At 27.4% G+C, this 18,881-nt stretch overlaps 7 protein-coding genes across 7 annotated transcripts; 4 read left to right on the top strand and 3 right to left on the bottom strand. All coding sequences in view use genetic code 12, as the record gives it.

The window, feature by feature from the left end:
* Positions 1-96: 96 nt before the first annotated feature.
* On the bottom strand, positions 97-1,182 carry KGF55_002565 (zinc-binding alcohol dehydrogenase family protein; the record flags this gene model as incomplete). The annotated part of the gene is made up of 1 exon (XM_051757262.1): positions 97-1,182. The coding sequence occupies one exon, from the start codon at positions 1,180-1,182 to the stop codon at positions 97-99; it is 1,086 nt and encodes a 361-aa protein (XP_051614826.1).
* A 4,956-nt stretch (positions 1,183-6,138) lies between these two features.
* Positions 6,139-8,571, top strand: KGF55_002564 (uncharacterized protein; the record flags this gene model as incomplete). Its single annotated transcript, XM_051757261.1, has 1 exon — positions 6,139-8,571. One exon carries the CDS (start codon positions 6,139-6,141, stop codon positions 8,569-8,571), a length of 2,433 nt encoding a protein of 810 aa, XP_051614825.1.
* Positions 8,572-9,235: 664 nt separating this feature from the next.
* Positions 9,236-11,059, top strand: KGF55_002563 (uncharacterized protein; the record flags this gene model as incomplete). The annotated part of the gene is made up of 1 exon (XM_051757260.1): positions 9,236-11,059. The coding sequence occupies one exon, from the start codon at positions 9,236-9,238 to the stop codon at positions 11,057-11,059; it is 1,824 nt and encodes a 607-aa protein (XP_051614824.1).
* A 109-nt stretch (positions 11,060-11,168) lies between these two features.
* KGF55_002562 (uncharacterized protein) lies at positions 11,169-13,547 on the bottom strand (the record flags this gene model as incomplete). The annotated part of the gene is made up of 1 exon (XM_051757259.1): positions 11,169-13,547. The coding sequence occupies one exon, from the start codon at positions 13,545-13,547 to the stop codon at positions 11,169-11,171; it is 2,379 nt and encodes a 792-aa protein (XP_051614823.1).
* Positions 13,548-13,974: 427 nt separating this feature from the next.
* Positions 13,975-15,411, top strand: KGF55_002561 (cysteine protease; the record flags this gene model as incomplete). Its single annotated transcript, XM_051757258.1, has 1 exon — positions 13,975-15,411. One exon carries the CDS (start codon positions 13,975-13,977, stop codon positions 15,409-15,411), a length of 1,437 nt encoding a protein of 478 aa, XP_051614822.1.
* Positions 15,412-15,499: 88 nt separating this feature from the next.
* KGF55_002560 (uncharacterized protein) lies at positions 15,500-16,423 on the bottom strand (the record flags this gene model as incomplete). Its single annotated transcript, XM_051757257.1, has 1 exon — positions 15,500-16,423. The coding sequence occupies one exon, from the start codon at positions 16,421-16,423 to the stop codon at positions 15,500-15,502; it is 924 nt and encodes a 307-aa protein (XP_051614821.1).
* Positions 16,424-17,807: 1,384 nt separating this feature from the next.
* SSU72 (RNA polymerase II subunit A C-terminal domain phosphatase) lies at positions 17,808-18,413 on the top strand (the record flags this gene model as incomplete). Its single annotated transcript, XM_051757256.1, has 1 exon — positions 17,808-18,413. The coding sequence occupies one exon, from the start codon at positions 17,808-17,810 to the stop codon at positions 18,411-18,413; it is 606 nt and encodes a 201-aa protein (XP_051614820.1).
* Between the last annotated feature and the right edge of the window lie 468 nt (positions 18,414-18,881).

Raw genomic sequence — 18,881 nt, 5'->3', positions numbered from 1 at the left:
TAAAGTTTTTATCTACAGAATTACATTTCCGTAAGAACGAATCTTTATTCTCAATCTCTTTATCATAAGGTTCATAATATTACAAAACATTTTAATTTATATACTAAAAACAATTTTTTCATTTGAAACTCCTTTTTTGGATAATTTTAAGCCTTCATCAACACTACCTAAACCATTTTTTAAAATTTTTAAGTTTCCATGTTTTAAATCTTTTAAATATTTAGGTAATACATCGTTCCACCAAGGTAAATAATAATCCAATAAATCACCTGGTCTTTCAATTTTATCACCCATTATTTTAAATTTATCAATTGCTAAATAAGCTAATGTTTTACCCCAATGTATATTTGAATTATTTCTTGATGAATCTAATTTAATTGATTTATCATCTAATAAAAGTAATGAATCAATATGTATATCACCAGTTGTTGTTGATGTTGAATCATAAACTTTTTGAAAAGTATCTTGTTGTGCAATTGTATCAAAAGCAAAATGTAATTTATTTTGAGAAGTTTCTCTGATCTTATTAACAACTTCTGGATCATTATAATCGAATGTATAATCAGCTCCTAAGTTCTTTAAAAATTCATGATTTTTTGGTGATGCAGTTGTAATTATTTTTAAATTATATATTAATTTAGCTAATTGAATAGCTAATATTCCAGTTGCAGTAGAACCTCCCCAAATTAATATAAAATCTCCATCTTTTTTATTTTTACCAAGATCAAAATAGTAACTATATGTTATTCCAACAGTTACTAATCCCAAGGTTACACTTGCTGCTCCATCAAATGTATTTATTGGACCAGATTTGCTCTCTTTTGAATCATTAGTTAAATGATTATATTTTATAGTGGCATTAGGAGATGCAGCAACATATTCAGCAAATGCACCATTTGTTTTTGAAACATTTCCACATATAAAAGAACTTACAAAATCTCCCTTTTTAAAATTTTTAATATTTGAACCAACTTGTTCAACTATTCCACTTACATCACTACCTAATATATCTCCCTTTTGACCAATTTTATAATCAATATGTTTCCAATCAGTTGGATTTATTGCAAACGCTTTAGCTTTTATTAATATTTCATCATCATTTATTTTTGGAATTGGAATTTCTGCTATTACACTTAATGGATCTGATTCACCACTAATAACTGCAGCTTTCATTAATGACATGATTCAATAATAAAACTATCCTGTTCTTGTTTCTTTCACTAAATGTAGAAACTGTTGTGGTTGATGCAAATGTTTCAAAATAAATGTTAAATAAAAACTTTGAAACATTTAAAAAATGCAACAATTAATTTCAAATATATATAAATACACAGTTAATAAGATTAATAATCTGATTGATCTAAATAATTTAAAAAACTTTAAAATAGAATCATTGTATGAAATAATGCAGAAATAATACATCAAAAGTTAATCACAAACTGGTAAAATAGTACAAACGGAAAAGTTCAGCAAAGAATTTCAAAAACTCAAAAATTCAATTATAGAGTTTCAAAAAAAAAGGATTCAACATTTCCGTCGAGAAATTTCATATTACCGTATTCAGTTTGTGATCTTGCATTGATCTTTCCGTGAGAGACTTGTCAAGCTTTTAAGAGTAAAAGTTGAACGTAAATGAATACCAATGAGATTGAAAGGCAGCAACAGATATGAATAATGTACGTATATGTAAAATTCGGAATTATAAACTGATGATGTCACCATACCGAACTCCTCATTCCTCGTTTCTTGTTCACCTCAACATTAAAGTAAAGTTTTAGTAAACTACTTTAAAATAATGATTAATCAGCAAGGAAGAGAATATTGATGAGTTGAATAAACCCCCCAATTAAATTTCAAATTGTTTCAAAACATAAGTTTTGTTACCAAACTTAAAAACCTTATTTTATTTATATATAGTTAATGGAATTATGATGATAGTTTATTTTATAATGTAATGGAAATATGACTGCATAAAAACATTAAGAAGCTTCTCTAGTACTGCATAATAGAAGATTATTTTTCCGTCCGAGAAAAAGGATTACACCAAAAAAAATTATATTTTGTCGATTTGGCAATTGTTGCTATTAGTATTTGTTACTTAAATGTAGTAGATTGATTCAATAGCCTTGTATCCTCGTTGAATTTAAATAATACACAAAATGTAATGTAATGAAAATAATAATAGTTGATTCTCTAATTAAGAGTATATAAGATTCTATAGAACTTGTTTTATTTGTTCCACGAATCTCAACACTGTCGTAAAGTCAATGTCATAAGAATTGACTAACTTGTAGCTATATTAATATAAATAGGTTATAAATAAAAAAAAAAATACATCTTCCCTCTCGTCGCTTTTCAAAGGATATTTAGCTTTATTCTATTCTTCTTTAGTCTTTCCACTGGTGAATGGTTTACATCTCCATATTTGAACAATCCGAGGAGAGGGATGATGAGCTAGAGAACATAGTTCTACAAAATGGAAGAGATCAAAGCAAATAGAAAAGAAACAAACAGCTTAAAAGCAAAACGTTGTGCGTTATATAATTCAATTAGAGAAGGAATTGGTGAACCTGCTGCTTTTACAAAAGAACAATTTGTTTACAGAGAAAGAGCAAAAACCAAGAAAAGACAGTCAAACTACGAAGGTCCATATATGATCGTTGAAAATGCAGGAAACATGAACTACAAACTTCAAGACATGCTGGGTAGGATTTTATAAAAGACGCACCACCACGACCATTCAGAACCAACGTTTTCATATGAAGATCTGCCCATTCAAGCCGTTTCAAGATATAAGAAACAACTCAGATTGGCAGAGAACAAAACATCGGAAAAGTTAAAGGACGAAGGAGATAGTTGCATTGAAGATGTAAACCTTTTAACAGTGAAAAGACCAAAGAACAATAGAATAAAGCTAAACTTAATCATGAGCAAATCAGATCAATCTCACCACGATCAATCTCACCATGGTCGGTCGATTGATCGGATTTGCTCATGATTAAACTTAGCTGAAAAAATTACGGTAATTAAACAGGTAATTGAACGGGAATTATATTTCATGTCGATTCGGCAATTGCTGTATTAGTTTTTGTTACTTGAATGTAAGATGTGAAGATACTATTAAATGAAAATATCTAACACACCCCTTTAGAAGTTAAGGTTATTTGACTCGTACTTCGAAGCTGGACATTATTAGCAATGAAGTCAACTCATGAAACCTTAAGCATCAAATTATACTAGCTCAAACATTGAGTCATTCCGAAAATGTAATAGGCTTATCTAATTGGATTAGGCTTATCTAATTGGATTTCATCATTTTTATTAATACATTCGTCAAAAAAATGTAAAGTGATCTTTCGTTGTTGCCGTTTGTCTTCACATGAATACAGTTGTTTGTAAAAGTCGGTTGCTATCTCTGGAATATTTTGGTGATAATCTTGAGTGTAGCACATCTGTACCGCAAACAACTATAGTCTAATCATATGGATAAATTTTTTATCATCTTCATTCATGCGATTAGAATATAGATATTTGTAAGAGACAAGCCTCCAATTTCGTCACACCAATAAACTTCGAAATCTTCAATCAATCTATTAATCATTATCAATGGAACCCATGTATAATTGAATTTGAAAATTCAGTGTATTGTATCCCGTAGTGTTCTTAGTTGTCAAACATCTTAAACTTATAATGATCTATTAAATGCCGATACATTTTAGAGCTGCAGGATATCATACCTACTTTTGTTTTAAACTTTGCCATTTAGACATCATGATCCAGATGAAATTCAACCAAATACAAGAGTCGATGAAGCACATTTCAAAGATGTAATTCGTAACAACTACCAACCATCACTGATCATCTTAAATCACTTGATACCCTCTGTCGAGTCTCCAAGTTCTTCTGACAATTACTTGGTCCGAGGAATAAAAGACTCCAATTTCGACTTACTATTTGCAACAAAATATCGTCTTCTTTTAAAAATGAGGGACGTCAAAAAGTGCCTCAAAAGCTTTGTTCAGATTAATTTTGTTCTGGCGTACTCAAATGGAAAGGGAGAGGGACCTTTCCAAGGAGTTTTTGAAGACGTGGGTACAAATCTTTTTAAACCATGCTTAAAAGTATATATGCTCTTAATCAATCATCACCATTACATCAAATACCCCTGTCATGAGTTAATGTACTTATTTTAATGGAGATGTTAAAATTGATATTCAGTTTACATACAGTTGAAGAATTGGTTTATAAGTGATCATTACCAAATAAGCAATTAGCACACTTTCATTCCATATTTTTGAAAAATTGATTTACATTTGTCCTACTTATTATTCAACCGTAATTGTAAAGAGAATTACTATTTAAAAATGTAAATACGTTATGAAAACTTTTGAAAGCAGAGATGTTTTTGCAGCCAAAATTTGTTTTAAAATTTTGAAACAAAAATCAAATGGTAGTGTAGTTCGCAAAATGTGAAAGTTCATATGGTAGCAATATTTTCAATAAAAAAAATAGGAGAATCAATTTTAGGTGATTTTGAGATAAAGAATGACTCTCTCGTCCAAATATACAAATATCTACAGAATAATATGGCTTATTATAGGATTTCGTTTAATCCGTGTTTTGTCCCTTTCAACTTTAATACTGAACTATAGATTTTATGAGTATTCAGTTGATTTATAATACCTCTAATAATCAAATTTGATGAATTAATAGTATCGAAACGTGATCATGTCAATTTTTAACACAATATCTATTGTTTAAATAGATAAGTATTAAATCTAGATTTTTTTATAAAAAATTTTAAGATTTATTACATTAGGCGTAATTTAAATTTTATACAAAGTAGTTTTAACAAAAGAAGGATGAAGAGAAAAGAAATGAAATAATAAGATTAAATTAAATATGGCTTAATTTAACCCATGGTTAATAATATCCTTTGTAATATAAACAAGGATTCTTTCCACAGTCCAATGGTATTAAACTTACATCGGATTTTGGTTTAATCTAAGGGGCCATATTGAATATTTAATTTGTTTCAACATTTTCAAATTTTTTTACAAGTACAAATCAAGACAAAATTGATGATCTTATAATAATCAATACTTTTTACATACTACTAAAGTCCAATTTATGTTTCAAATTTTTGAAGCCTTTTTAATCGTTGGGTTTAATAGTTGAGATGAAAAACAAAGTGCTGATCCTTTTAGCGTTAATGTCACCTTAAACACAATATTGTTTATGGCTTAGTTTAATTGATTATACGACAAGATTGGATGAATCCCTTATCTTAGATTTATTTTATTCCAAAGTGTGTTCAACCACCTTTATATTGTTTATTTAAATTGTAAGAAGTCTCTTTATCCTTAAGTGGTTTTTATTTTGTGAACTTTTTAAAATTTTTTTAATCATTCATTTTTTAGTTTTGTGTTACTAGTTGATAATGTATTGTTTATTTCTCTATCACCTTAATTAAATCAACAAAAATATTTTTTCAGATTTTTTATGTGAGTATAATGTATGATCTTTTTTTTTTACAACCAATTTATATCTAAACATTTACAACAAAACAACTAACCAACCATCAGATTACACTAGATACACGTCTGAAGGAAAAGACACTGTATCAACGGTGAAATCAGTTACCTCATTTTTGTTTAAATATCCTTCAACTTTAGTCATCGTTTATTACAGTATTGTTTATCACTAATATATCTGATTTGGAAAAATTTCAAAAAACCTTCACATTTTAATTTTACCATAGACATACCACATTTCTATCAATTTGTCAAATATAAAAAGTAAAGAAACAATACAAAATTAGTGTCAGTTTGATTTTTTTTATCAACTCATATCACCCGAAACATTAAATAGTCATTCACTAAAACACATTATAATTTTCATGTCATAAAACTTGATAAAAAAACAAAAATATTGTTTAAATCATCAAAATCTCATCATATTTTACTATATTGACCAGAACTTGAGAATAATAGCACAGATTTCTAATATTTCTCACTGTGTCATCAACAACATTATCAAACACTACGCGATTTTAAAATCTACATCATAAATTAGCATATTTACAAATTCAAAATACAAATACAAGTCGAAAAATAAAAATATAAACATAATAGTGACATGGAAACGTCATCATCAACAATTTCTATAAATTTCAATTATGATCGAACTTCAAACAATTCATTATTTAAATTATGGAAATTAACAAATGATTTACTGTATATAAATTGTTCAAAAATATCATCTACTGAAAGATTAAATAATAGATCATGGAGATTAATGAATCAAAGGTTTTTAAAAAATAAAAACTGTAATAATAAACAATTTAATGAAAAATTTATTGATAATGTCAATACCAATGAATTGAATGATTTATATAATGATAATTTAATTGATTTTAAACCTAAAACTTCACAATTTATGTCGAATAGACCTTCTTTATTCAGTCATTCTTCAAATTTAAGTTTATATACTAGAAAAAAAAGTACCCAAACTAGTTTAGATTCCAATCCATTTTTAAATGAAAAATTCAATGAAGTTAATCAAAAACAAATTGCCATTGATAAGGATACTGATGAAGAAGTAGATGATGATGATGATGATGAAGAAGATATTGATGAATCTGATATGTCCGATATTCCAGAATTATCTGACAATGAAGAAGATGAAGAAGATGAAGAAAGTGATTTGGATGAGAATGTATCTACTACAAATAGATTAATCGATAATCCAATTCACACACCACAAGGAACAAGTTTAGAGGACGATAAAATATCACCTACAAGCCGTCGAAATAATAATATTGAATTCGAAAATTCTTCCACGTCAAGAAATGATCAACAATCTAAAACAAAATTTTCCACTATTTCATCAATATCACCGTCTGATTGTTCAAACCTACAAGATAAAGTACAACCACAACCACCAATACAACGACATAACTCCTTATTTAGTAATTTTACTTTGGGCACAACTAGTAATAAACTGTCGGAGTCAATATTGAATCGGTCAAGAAATTCATCGAATATTATAGCCGATGACAAGGTCGGTAATAAAAATTCGCAGGAGAGTGTTATAAATAAAGAAGGTTCTATTCATAATGATGAAGCAGAGGCAGAAGATGACGAAGGATATTCATCAACTGATATATCTGAAGTTGGAGATTTAGACGAGGAATTGGAAGAAGAAGAAGATGAAGATGATCAAATTGAAATGAAAAGTACTACCGAACCAACTAGGAAATCATCTACTGATTCAGTAAAAGAAGATAATGAAAGTGAATGGATGTCAGTTTATTCAAGTTCTTTAAATTCAACTGCTGCTTCAGGTAAAAGTATTCCAAAACAACCACAACCTTTAAATTTTACAAAAATTGAACCACCAACTTATTCTGCATCTACTGAAACTTTAGCATCATCATTAGAGAAAAAAAGAGAAAATTTAAATCAAACTTCTTCATTAGGTAAACCAAAATCATTATTATCTGGTTTATTTACAAATGACAATTCATTATCTTCATCGACTAATCAACAACATGCACCCAAACCAAAATTAATGAGATCAAGTACTACTGGAGTTATGACAATTGATCAAGAATTTCAAAGACCTTCAATAATTTTTACTAGAAAATATCCTTCATTAACTGATATTTCAAAATTAACTAGACGTTCAAATTTATCAATGGGCAAAACAAATACTACAACTACATCATCTGAAATTATGATTGATCATCAATTACAAGATGATTCAAGTTCATCATCATCTTCAACTCCTATGAAAAAACAAGGTAGTATAGTTGGAATATCAGATATTAATGTTTCAAAAGTCCCCAAGAATCCACAAGTTAGTGATGAAGAACATGAATTATTATCATCAAGTTTAAATAAATTATCAAAATCTGTTTCTCATCATTCACTTATAAATTTATTATCAAAATCTTCAATTAATTTGAGTAGATTATATATCACATCTAAAAATAAATTAAGATTAGATTCAAAAGATCAACAAATCAATCAAACCACCAATCAAAATAATATTTTTAATGATATAAAACAAGATAAAATTGATCAAAATTACAATAATAATAATAATAACAACAACAATAATAACACGAGTAATACTACTTATCAACATCACAAAAATGAAGATTCAATCCCATCATTACAACCAACATCATCAGATTCAATTTTAAAACAATCACCAAGTTCATTAACTTCATCATCATCAATATTAATTAATTGTTCAAAAAATTCAAATACTCCACCACCACCAATAAAATTTAATGATCATGAAAATAATAATAATAATAGTAACGTAATTCCAACACTACCAAAAATCACAACAACTGATACAACTGAACTTGAAAACACTAATTTGACAATAAATGAAGAAATAAGTAAATCATTAAAAGAAAGTTTATTAATAGATAATAAATTAGGTAAAGTTGCAATGCCTGATAAATCATTAGTTAAAAATTTAAAATTAATTAATTCAAATCAAATTAATGTTGATGATGATGATGTTTTTGATGATTATCATTCTAAAGGTTGGTAAAACTATAAATTATACATAATAATTCTAAAAAAGTTGCAAATTTTTTTTGTTTTTCTTTTTTTTGCTTTTGCTTTTTCAGTTCAATTCTAATTTGAATTTGGTTATATAGTAAATAGGTTTTAAATTTTACTATTTATAGGTTTAAAAGTTTTTTATCGTTTTCTGTTTTAATTTACATGAGATTAGATTCTGTGTATCGTTTTGATTCTGTTCTTCATTTCATTTATTCTGAAATTTAAATTTAAATCCTTTATTTCTTGTAAGTGGATACAAGTCTATTTTTAAAGCATGTATTGAGTCCTATAAATATGTTTGATATTTGAAATCTTCTTTGGTTTATTATAAAAATCTGGTACTAAATGATATGTAGCTTTGGCCCAATCTAGTCATACCATACTTTGATATTACTTCAAAAAAGATACCATATATCATACATTTTCCTACAAGTACTTGTCTAAACAGATAATGAATTGAATTGAGTGGTTCAATCACTTTGTATTCCAATATTAGTCGAGATTATCCATTTATCTTTGGAACCACATTTGGCTACACATAATTTGAATTATTAGTTTTTTTTGCAACAAATTTGATCAATATGGTTTTAAAAAAAAGAATCATCTTAATGCAAACACAATCAAAGCAAAAGTAGAACAATCCACAAATTATGAAAACATGCTACTATGAACTACTAGACGTCTCAACCGATGCAACAGATACAGAATTAAAAAAAGCATACAGAAGAAAAGCATTACAATATCATCCAGATAAAAACCCCGATAATATAGAAGAATCAAATTTAAAATTTTCATTAGTTAGATCAGCCTATGAAGTATTAATTGATCCTCAAGAAAGAGCATGGTATGATTCTCATAAACAAAGTATATTAAATGATGATATTGATGAATATTTTGAAAATGATGGAGCAGGTGGAGAATCACATATTCCAAGTATTTCAACAGAAGAAATTTTGAAATATTTTAATTCGAATTTATATCAAGAATATAATGATTCAATACTGGGATTTTATGCTATTGTATCAAGATTATTTGAGAGATTAGCAAAAGAAGAAATTCAACATGGTAAATATCAAAATTTAAAAGAATTTTCAAATTTAAAAGATGATGAAAATAATGTTTATTCTATTGATCCATCATATTTAAAATATCCATTATTTGGTAATAGTCATTTAGATTATTTATCAATAAAAAAATTTTATAATATATGGGGTTCATTTTCAACTATAAAATTATTTAATTGGAAATATGAGTATAGATATTCAACAGCACAAGATAGAAGAACTCGTAGATTAATGGAAAAAGAAAATAAAAAAATTGCAGATCAATATAAAAAGGAATATAATGAAACTATAAGGAAATTTGTAACATTCATAAAGAAAAGAGATCCAAGAGTTAAATTAGCTCAAGAAGAATTTGAAAAACACCAACAATTGAAAAAAACGAGGGAAATTGAACAACAAATAAAACAAAATAAATTAAGTAAATTACAAAATAATAATAATCAAAATTTTCAAGAACAAGATTGGCAAAAATTAACAATTGAAGAAATTGAAGAAATGGAAAAAATGATAAATGATGAATATAATCAAATAGGTGAAGGTATAAATGAAAATAATAAATCAACAGATTCTGAATTTGAATCTGATACTAATGATAATGAATCAATTGAAGAAATACATGAATTTGAATGTATTGTATGTAATAAAATTTTAAAAAATGAATTACAATTTCAAATTCATGAAGAATCTAAAAAACATAAACGAGCTGTACGACAAATGCAATGGGAAATGAAACAAGAAGGAATTGAATTGGGTATTGATGATGATAATAATGATATTGATGAAGAGGAGTTTGAAACTGCTGAAAGTGAATTTAGTGATGATGAAGATAGTGAGTTGGATGATTTAAGTGATGATGAACTAGACGCAAAATTAAATGGAGACTATGAGGATGATTTAAAATTAAATGAGAATAAAGATAATGAGCTGATAGAGGAGAATGGTGGCTCCTCAAAAGAAATTGAAGAGCCTGTACCGATGAAGTCTGAAGAAACCAATGAACCATCATCAAAGAATATCGAAAACCTTAAAGAAAATGAATCCGAAAGCAACGAAAAGAATAAATTGGAGGAAGAATTATCAAAACTATTAGGAAAATCAAATTTACAAGAATCAGATGATGATGATTGGAATACGACTTCAAAAAAATCAAAAAAGAGCAAAAAGAAAACAAACAATAAAACAAATGGTACATCTGCCACGTCGGTAAATGAGAAAGAATCAACACCAACAGTTGAAAGTCAAAGCAGCTCTACTAGCACAGGAACAGAAAGATGTTCTGTATGTGGATTAAAATTTGATTCAAGAAATCAATTATTCAATCATGTAAAAGAATTAGGTCATGCTGCTCCACCTGAGTCTTCGTCAAAAACCAAATCTAATTCTAAGAAGAAGAAAAATAAAAAGAAATAAATCCGTAGATTATTTATAGAAACGAATTAATGACCATGCATAACTTTAAAACTAATGACAAAAATATGAAAATTTGAAAAAGATCTATTACAATATATTCTATCCAAATTTAACGAATACCAGTTTTTGACATTTTAACTTTTGCAACAATTGGTTCATTAATTCCCTTATTACCAATTCCTAAACTTTGACCTTTTATCCAACCTAATTTTTCTAACATTTGTCTACCTAAATTATTAGTTGAAATTTCAGGAGCTTCTGCACCAACAATATCACCTTCTTTAAATTTAGCTTTTGAATCATTCGCACCTTTGGAGGCTGTTTTATTTTCTTTTTTAGGTTTATTTATATCTATTCTATTAAAATATGGTCTTCCTCTTAATATAATTTTAATTTTTTCAAAATTTGGATAATATTTATAAGTTGATTTAGTTTTTGAAATTTTTAAATAATGACGTACATTTTTACGACCACATTTATCTGATTTCATATTATAATATTGAGCTAATTTTCCAATAATTTTATGAGCATGAGAATCCAAAGTGGGGAAACTTAATGAATTTCTATTTTCATCTTTTAATAAATTTTCAAATTCTTTATTAACTTCTTTTATTGTTATTTTTTCAGGATATTTTATTAACATATCATTTTTTAATACAGCTTCTTCTATATCTTGTTGTTTTTTGTTGATTCGTTTTAATTTTTTATTTTTATTGTAGTTGTTCAATTGTCTTGTTAATGCTTCTTGTAAATCAGGATCTATATCTAAATCATCAAATCTCGTTCTCTTTTTTGCAGGGATATTATTTGAAAAATCACGATCAGACATTGAAACTAATCCTTGAGTACTCATTTTGGAGTATGCTATTAAATCTTCTAAATTATCACCATCATCTTGAGGTACTTCATCTGAATCATATGGATAATCATCTTGATGTTTATCAAATTCTGCTTCGCTATCGTCTTCCTCCAGTGACTCATCATCGGAGATATATACATCATCTTCTTGTTCTTCTGGTTCTTCTTGATCAATCATTCCTTTTGTAATATATGATAAAAATTTACCTAATCTCTTTTCTTTAACTCCATTAAATAAAACATATTGAATTACATCATCTTCATCAATCCAACAAAATTCATCATCAAATCCAGTTAATTCTGCACATTTTATATGATATTGATTTTGTATACCAAATCTGACATTATCTACTTCCATCTTAGATACATCAAATTCATAATCTTCTTCTAAAAATCCATAATCGGGTTCTTCTTCCAATTCGTCTTCGTTCTCATCTTGTTCTTGAGTAGGGTTTGCTGATAAGTAATCCTTTAATTGAGCTTCGTCTTTTACGCCATCAATGTAAATAGGCAATTCCTCGACTGCATTCTGTTTCAGATTGATGCCCGACTCCTGAGTCGTTGCTACAGCTACTTCGCCTGTGCCAGTCTCTTCCGCTGTAGTTGTTACAGTAGTTTCTACTTCCTTGTTTACATCCTCAACAATGTCTTGTATTTCTTCTTCTACTTTGACTTCATTCTGTATAATGTTTTCTTCAATTTCTTCAACTTCTTTCTCAATAACTTCTTCCGATTTTGCATCATTTTCCTCAACGTCACTATCTTCAAGTTCATCTCTTCTACTTATTTCATTCATCTTGTCCTCTAAAGTATCTAATCTGGAACTCAATTCAGTATCCAAATCTTGTTCGTTCCAATCTTCACCTTCTTTTTCTGCCTTAAAATTCAGTAACACTTCTTTAACTACTTTCTCAGTTTCATCTTCGTTTTCCTTATCATCTTTGTTATCGTCTTCAAATTCAGTCTCGTTGTCGTCATAAACGTCTTCGTCCTCTTCATCTTCGAACTCTGATTCCTCAATCTCCTCTTCGTCATCACCCTCCTCTCCTTCATATTCACCTTCTTCAAAATCTTCAAAATCCTCGAATTCGTCGTTCTCAGCTAATTCCTGATCGTCAATATCATCTTCTGAATCATCCAATGAAATACTTTTAAAATCTTCATCAATTATATTACCAAATTCATTATTAGTATTATTATTATTATTATTATTCATATACTGATTCTTATTTTGCTCAGATAGTTTATGTAGCATAATATTTGGATCATAAATTTCTTTAGCTTTCATAAATATAATAGGTTGATCTCTTAGTTTCTTTGACATTAAATTTGATCTATTATTTTCTGTATAATTTATTTCTTCATCAAAATGACCATACTTTCGTCTTCCTATATTCCTAGCCATTTGAGCCATTTGTCCTCCAACTGCTTCATCATTTTGACCAGGTATATATATTGAGTCATCATTAAATAATTCTTGATATTGAGATGATGTTGAAGTATTATATGATCTAGTATTATTATTTGATGATCTTCTCTTATTACCTCTTATTATCTTTTTACCACCTCTACTACCGCCTCTTCCTCCTCTTGATGAGCCTCTTGTCCTTCTATTTCCTCTTTTGGGCATTAATTGTTTCTTCTATGATTTTTTCCTTCTAATTATGAAAGAAAAAGCATCACATTGGTCTATTGATGGCAATCTCATTACACTAGATAAAAAGCAAAAAAAACGTTCCTCGTGCGGCTTTTGCTTTGTATTTGTTCTATTTTTTTGTGGAATCTGAGTCAGAATTAGACAGAAAAATAATTACATTACAGTGCAATTCGTGCAATCTCCGACCTAAGCTTAAAGCGAGTGCAAGTGTTTGTGTAATCATGTACCCTTTTATGCTTTTGTGTTTAACAATGTACGATAAGATCAAGGAATAATTATTCTTGTTCTATTAATAATATACAACCCTCAAAATCTCACCAGCCCCAAACCAAATTCATTATCTTAACTATAACAAAACTAACTTAAGAAAAAGCTATATAAATACCAATTCAGTTTCAAAATGGAAGCAACATCGTCTTCTTCAATTACATCTGATGATATTGTCAAAATAGACACACCAAAAGTAAATGAATCCGACCCTTCAACTTCTAACTTTCAAGACAAAGATGTACCAATAATAGATGAGCAAGCACAACCTGAAAACGTTGAATCAGTAATTGGAAGAAACATGTTAAAATTTAGTTCATTTTTACGCGAGGTCACTGGATTATCTCTAGATAGCACCAAGACGGAAGAGGAGGCAAATTCTACAACAAATTTATCATCACCATCAACTACATCAACTAATCAAGAATCAATTAATGAAACAACAGAAGAAAACAAATTAAATTCTCCAATAATAGTACTAGGTCAAGAATTTTATTCCAAAATTAAAGCAATTAAATATATTCAAAATAATTTACTTTGGCTTTCTTATAGGTGTGGATTTGAACCAATATTAAAATCAGAAGATGGTCCACAACCAATACAATTTTTCCCCTCGATAATTTTTAATAAAACAATATTAACTAATCCTAATAATTTAAAAGTATTATTTGATAAAGATAATTTTACAAGTGATTCTGGTTGGGGTTGTATGATTAGAACATCACAAAATTTATTAGCTAACACCCTAATTAAAATTAATGGAATTGATAAAGAAACTGCAATTTTAAATTTATTTCAAGATAATTCAAATTCTTTATATTCTATTCATAATTTTATACGTGTTTCAAGTCAATCTTCATTACAATTAAAACCTGGACAATGGTTTGGACCAAATGCTGCTTCATATTCAATTAAAAAATTAACTGATGAATCAAATAATAATGATGATGATAGATTACGACTACTTGAAGAAAATAAGATCAACGTTCCATACATTCATATTAGTGAAAATTGTGATTTATATGATGATGAAATTAAAGAGATTTTCACAAATCATAAAAAATCAATACTACTATTATTTCCAGTTCGATTAGGAATAGATCATACAAATGAATATTATTTTAAAAGTCTTTTAACCTTGTTGGCATCACCATATTCAGTAGGTATAGCAGGTGGAAAACCATCATCAAGTTTTTATTTCTTTGGTTATGAATCTACTGATCAAAATGAAAATGAACTAATATATTTTGATCCTCATTTACCTCAAATTATTGAGTCACCAATAAATCTACAAAGTTATCATTGTCAAAATTATAATAAATTAAATATAAAATATATTGATCCTTCAATGATGATTGGTATATTGATTAGTGACATGAATGAATATAATCTATTCAAAAAACAATGTGTTGAAACAAATAATAAAATTATTCATTTCCATCCAATTACTTTAATTGAAAGTCATTCTTCAATTAATCAATCTTGGGAAGAAGTTAATGAAGAAGATGATTTTGTGAATTTAAATGTGAGTAAGAATGAAGAAGAGTTTATAGATTTAGGTAACAAATGATACGAATATTTTATTGAATCAGTACTTTATTGAATCATACGAGAATATCTTAAACGCAAACAATCATAAATCATATTATCAAACAAATTTAAGTAATTGTATTAAAAAATTTCATAATACTTGCTAAAAATGTTTCTTTTTTACTTGGAGTAGAATAATCGTTATCTTCACAATTAATATTCCAAATGTTTTCATTAATATTTAAATTTTCTTGATTTAATTCAAATATTCTAATTTTTGCAAACCAATCACCAGAAGTTACAGTATTTTCATTTTTATAAAATTTACAACTATATCCAATATCTTGATCTTTTAGTTCAGTTGCAACAATTTTAGAATGAGCTAAAATTTTTTCAATACTTTCTAATGAAACAGTTTCTGGACAATTATCATTTAAAGTATAAGTTTCCCAAGCAACTAAAAATTCACCATGTTTTAATGTTGTAATATAATCTATACCCAAGAAACATTGAATTGGTAATGTTGATGTACCATAATACCATCCAGTTAATTTAACAGTATATTTAGTAAAACTATAAGCCCAATAATAAGAATATTTTAAAATTTTAAAAATAAAATTATTATAAATATATTTAATACTTCCACCAAATATAGATACAATTTTATTACCAATTGAAGCAAAAATATTATGAAAAACTGATTTTGTAATTAATTTTGAAGTTGGTAAATAATAAGTTTGAGCTAAATTAATTAATTCAGAATCATCAACTTTCTTACCATGATCCTTTGTATTATCATGAATATTTTGTATATGATTAATAGCATCTAAATTAATGATTAAATTATATTCATCTCCTTTACGTTTATCTTTTGATGTTATTTCATATGGACAATAATTATCATGAATTTCTCTTAATACCACTTGTGATTTTTTTCCAGAATGAGTAAATAATACATTATGTTTTATTTCATCTGCTTGAATCGTTTGAGCAAATAAGAATATTTGAATTGCAGCTATTATGCAAATTAATGAATTGAATGTGGTCAACATTGTGAGATTCTTGGAAATTGAGATGATTGAATTAAGAAGAATGAGTATATAATTAGTTATTTATATTTATTGATTAAACTATTTATTCATTTTTCATTTTTTATGTTTCAATATTGCTTTAAGAATGATATACTTAATTATAAATTTTATTTTTGTGGAGTAAATATGGATTTTGCAGCAATCGAAATTTAATAGAAAACTTTAAACTTTTAGAACCTTAAATTTTATTCTATTACATAATTATTTCATATGAGGTTACGTAATTTTAGAGTAATGTTTCAATTAATCGAATTTCTCGACATCTAAAGTTTAAGACAAAACTTTAATAGTTGTATATAGTATAAGTAAAGCTTGAGCTTAACTAAAATATGACTGTTATTCAATAACCAATCTTATTAACAAATTTGACGAAATAGATTGTTATTTATAAGTTCACTCTATTAACATTATGAAGTTTGAGCTGAGTTTGGATCAATTTATCAATTCTTAATAATTTTAAACCACTTTGTATTACCATGACAAACAGGACAATCCTTAAATTTTAAATATTCAGTACCTGATTTTCGTCTAGTATGTCTAGTAATTAAACCATTCTTTAAATCATCTTCCATGTTTTCAAATCCATTGAGTTCAAAATGAGGTAGCCAATTGAAAGGTAAATGGAAATGAATATGCAATAAATTCATCAGTATGTGAATTCTAATTTCTCGATCTCAATTTTAAAACTTTAATATATAGTAGTCAATGAAAGCGTGGGTTGTAAATTTTGATTTGGAATTGAAAAGTTTCAAGCTCGTTAGTCACAATACTTGTTCACTGCTTTTCTCTTGAGAAGTGGAAGAAGGAATTGTTCATTACCTTATCATGTAAGTATAAACTTTGAACATTTCTAATTCTAGATTTCGGTCCGGGTATTGATTAAATTTTTTGAGCCGTGCAATTCAACGCGGAATTTACTTCGGAAGATAACAATCTCTAGTCATGGTTTCTTCTTGAATCAATCTAAAAATGGTATTATTATACGACTGGGAACAATTCTTGATGAATCAACTTGTTGAATGGAAAGAGTCTTTGGAATGTCTATAGTTTGATGCCAAGGTAAATGAAAATCGCACGCAGAAAGTTTTGCGCGTCTCATTAACTATTTTCAATAATTTTATCATAATAATATTATTTGAATGTCCGCTTTACCATCATCTAGATCATCACATTCTCAATTTACTTCCATCAAACTTCCCTGACATTTCGCATATTAACACATCCCAATCTTTCGTACTACCAACATTATAAATTTCTTTGTCTCAAATCAATCTACACAATTAACTTAATGATAGAAGATAGTCTAAAAATATGTACTGTGTGTGCATCAAATAACAATAGATCAATGGAATCACATAAACAATTACTAGACGCAGGTTATAACGTTCATTCATTTGGTACAGGTTCTGCTGTTAGATTACCTGGACCATCTATAGATAAACCAAATGTTTATGCATTTGGAACACCATATGCTCAAATGTATAAAGATTTAATAAGTCAAAATCAAGGTAAATTATATGAACAAAATGGAGTAATGCATATGTTAGAAAGAAATAAACAAGTAAAAATTGCACCAGAAAAATGGCATCAAAATGAAAAATCAGGAAAATTTGATTTAGTTATAACATGTGAAGAAAGATGTTTTGATAGTGTTATTGAAGATTTAATGTTTAGAATGTATAATAAAAATCAACCTACAGATTTAAAACAAGTTGTTCATGTTATAAATATTGAAATTAAAGATGATAATGAAAATGCAATAATTGGTGGTAAAGGAATATTAAAATTAGTTAATATGATTCATGATTTCAAAAGGAAAAAATTAGAACAAAATCCTGATATTGAAGATGAAAGTGATATTATATTGGAAGATCAAATGATGAATATAATAACCGAATGGCAAAAGGATCATTCTCATTTACCGACTTTATACAGTGTTTCATATTATTGATTTAAGATTTGCATTCTTGAAGATCGGTCTACGTGAGATCGTAATTCAACGTCAAAACCAGAGCTAAGATAGCATTGGACCAAATGTCATTCGAAACTAGTTTAGGAACAATTTAATATCAAAACATGAGTCAAATGATCATTGATAGCATGGAAAATTTAGAATAGTTGAATTAAAACACTATTCTCTAAATGAATGCAGTCGAGCAATATATTTGGTTAATTTAATTCTTGAATTACATATACCAATCAATTTCAACGGAACTTAGCATAAAACTGGTGCATAGTTTTGGATGTTGCAAATATCAACTACAGTTTATTCTGTATATACAATTAATGTCTTAAAACTAGTTTACACGTCATGACCAATTTTCTCTGATTAAATCAATACGCGTTCTATTTTTTTTTTTTTTTAATATTTGAATTTAATAATGAACTTAATTTATCAATCAAATTTAATTTATCATTT

This window comes from Candida pseudojiufengensis, assembly GCF_024610245.1.
Source record: "Candida pseudojiufengensis strain CBS 10847 chromosome Unknown scaffold5, whole genome shotgun sequence".
In the NCBI taxonomy this organism is placed as follows: domain Eukaryota; kingdom Fungi; phylum Ascomycota; class Pichiomycetes; order Serinales; family Debaryomycetaceae; genus Lodderomyces; species Lodderomyces pseudojiufengensis.
This window is presented reverse-complemented; position numbering and strand designations above follow the sequence as displayed.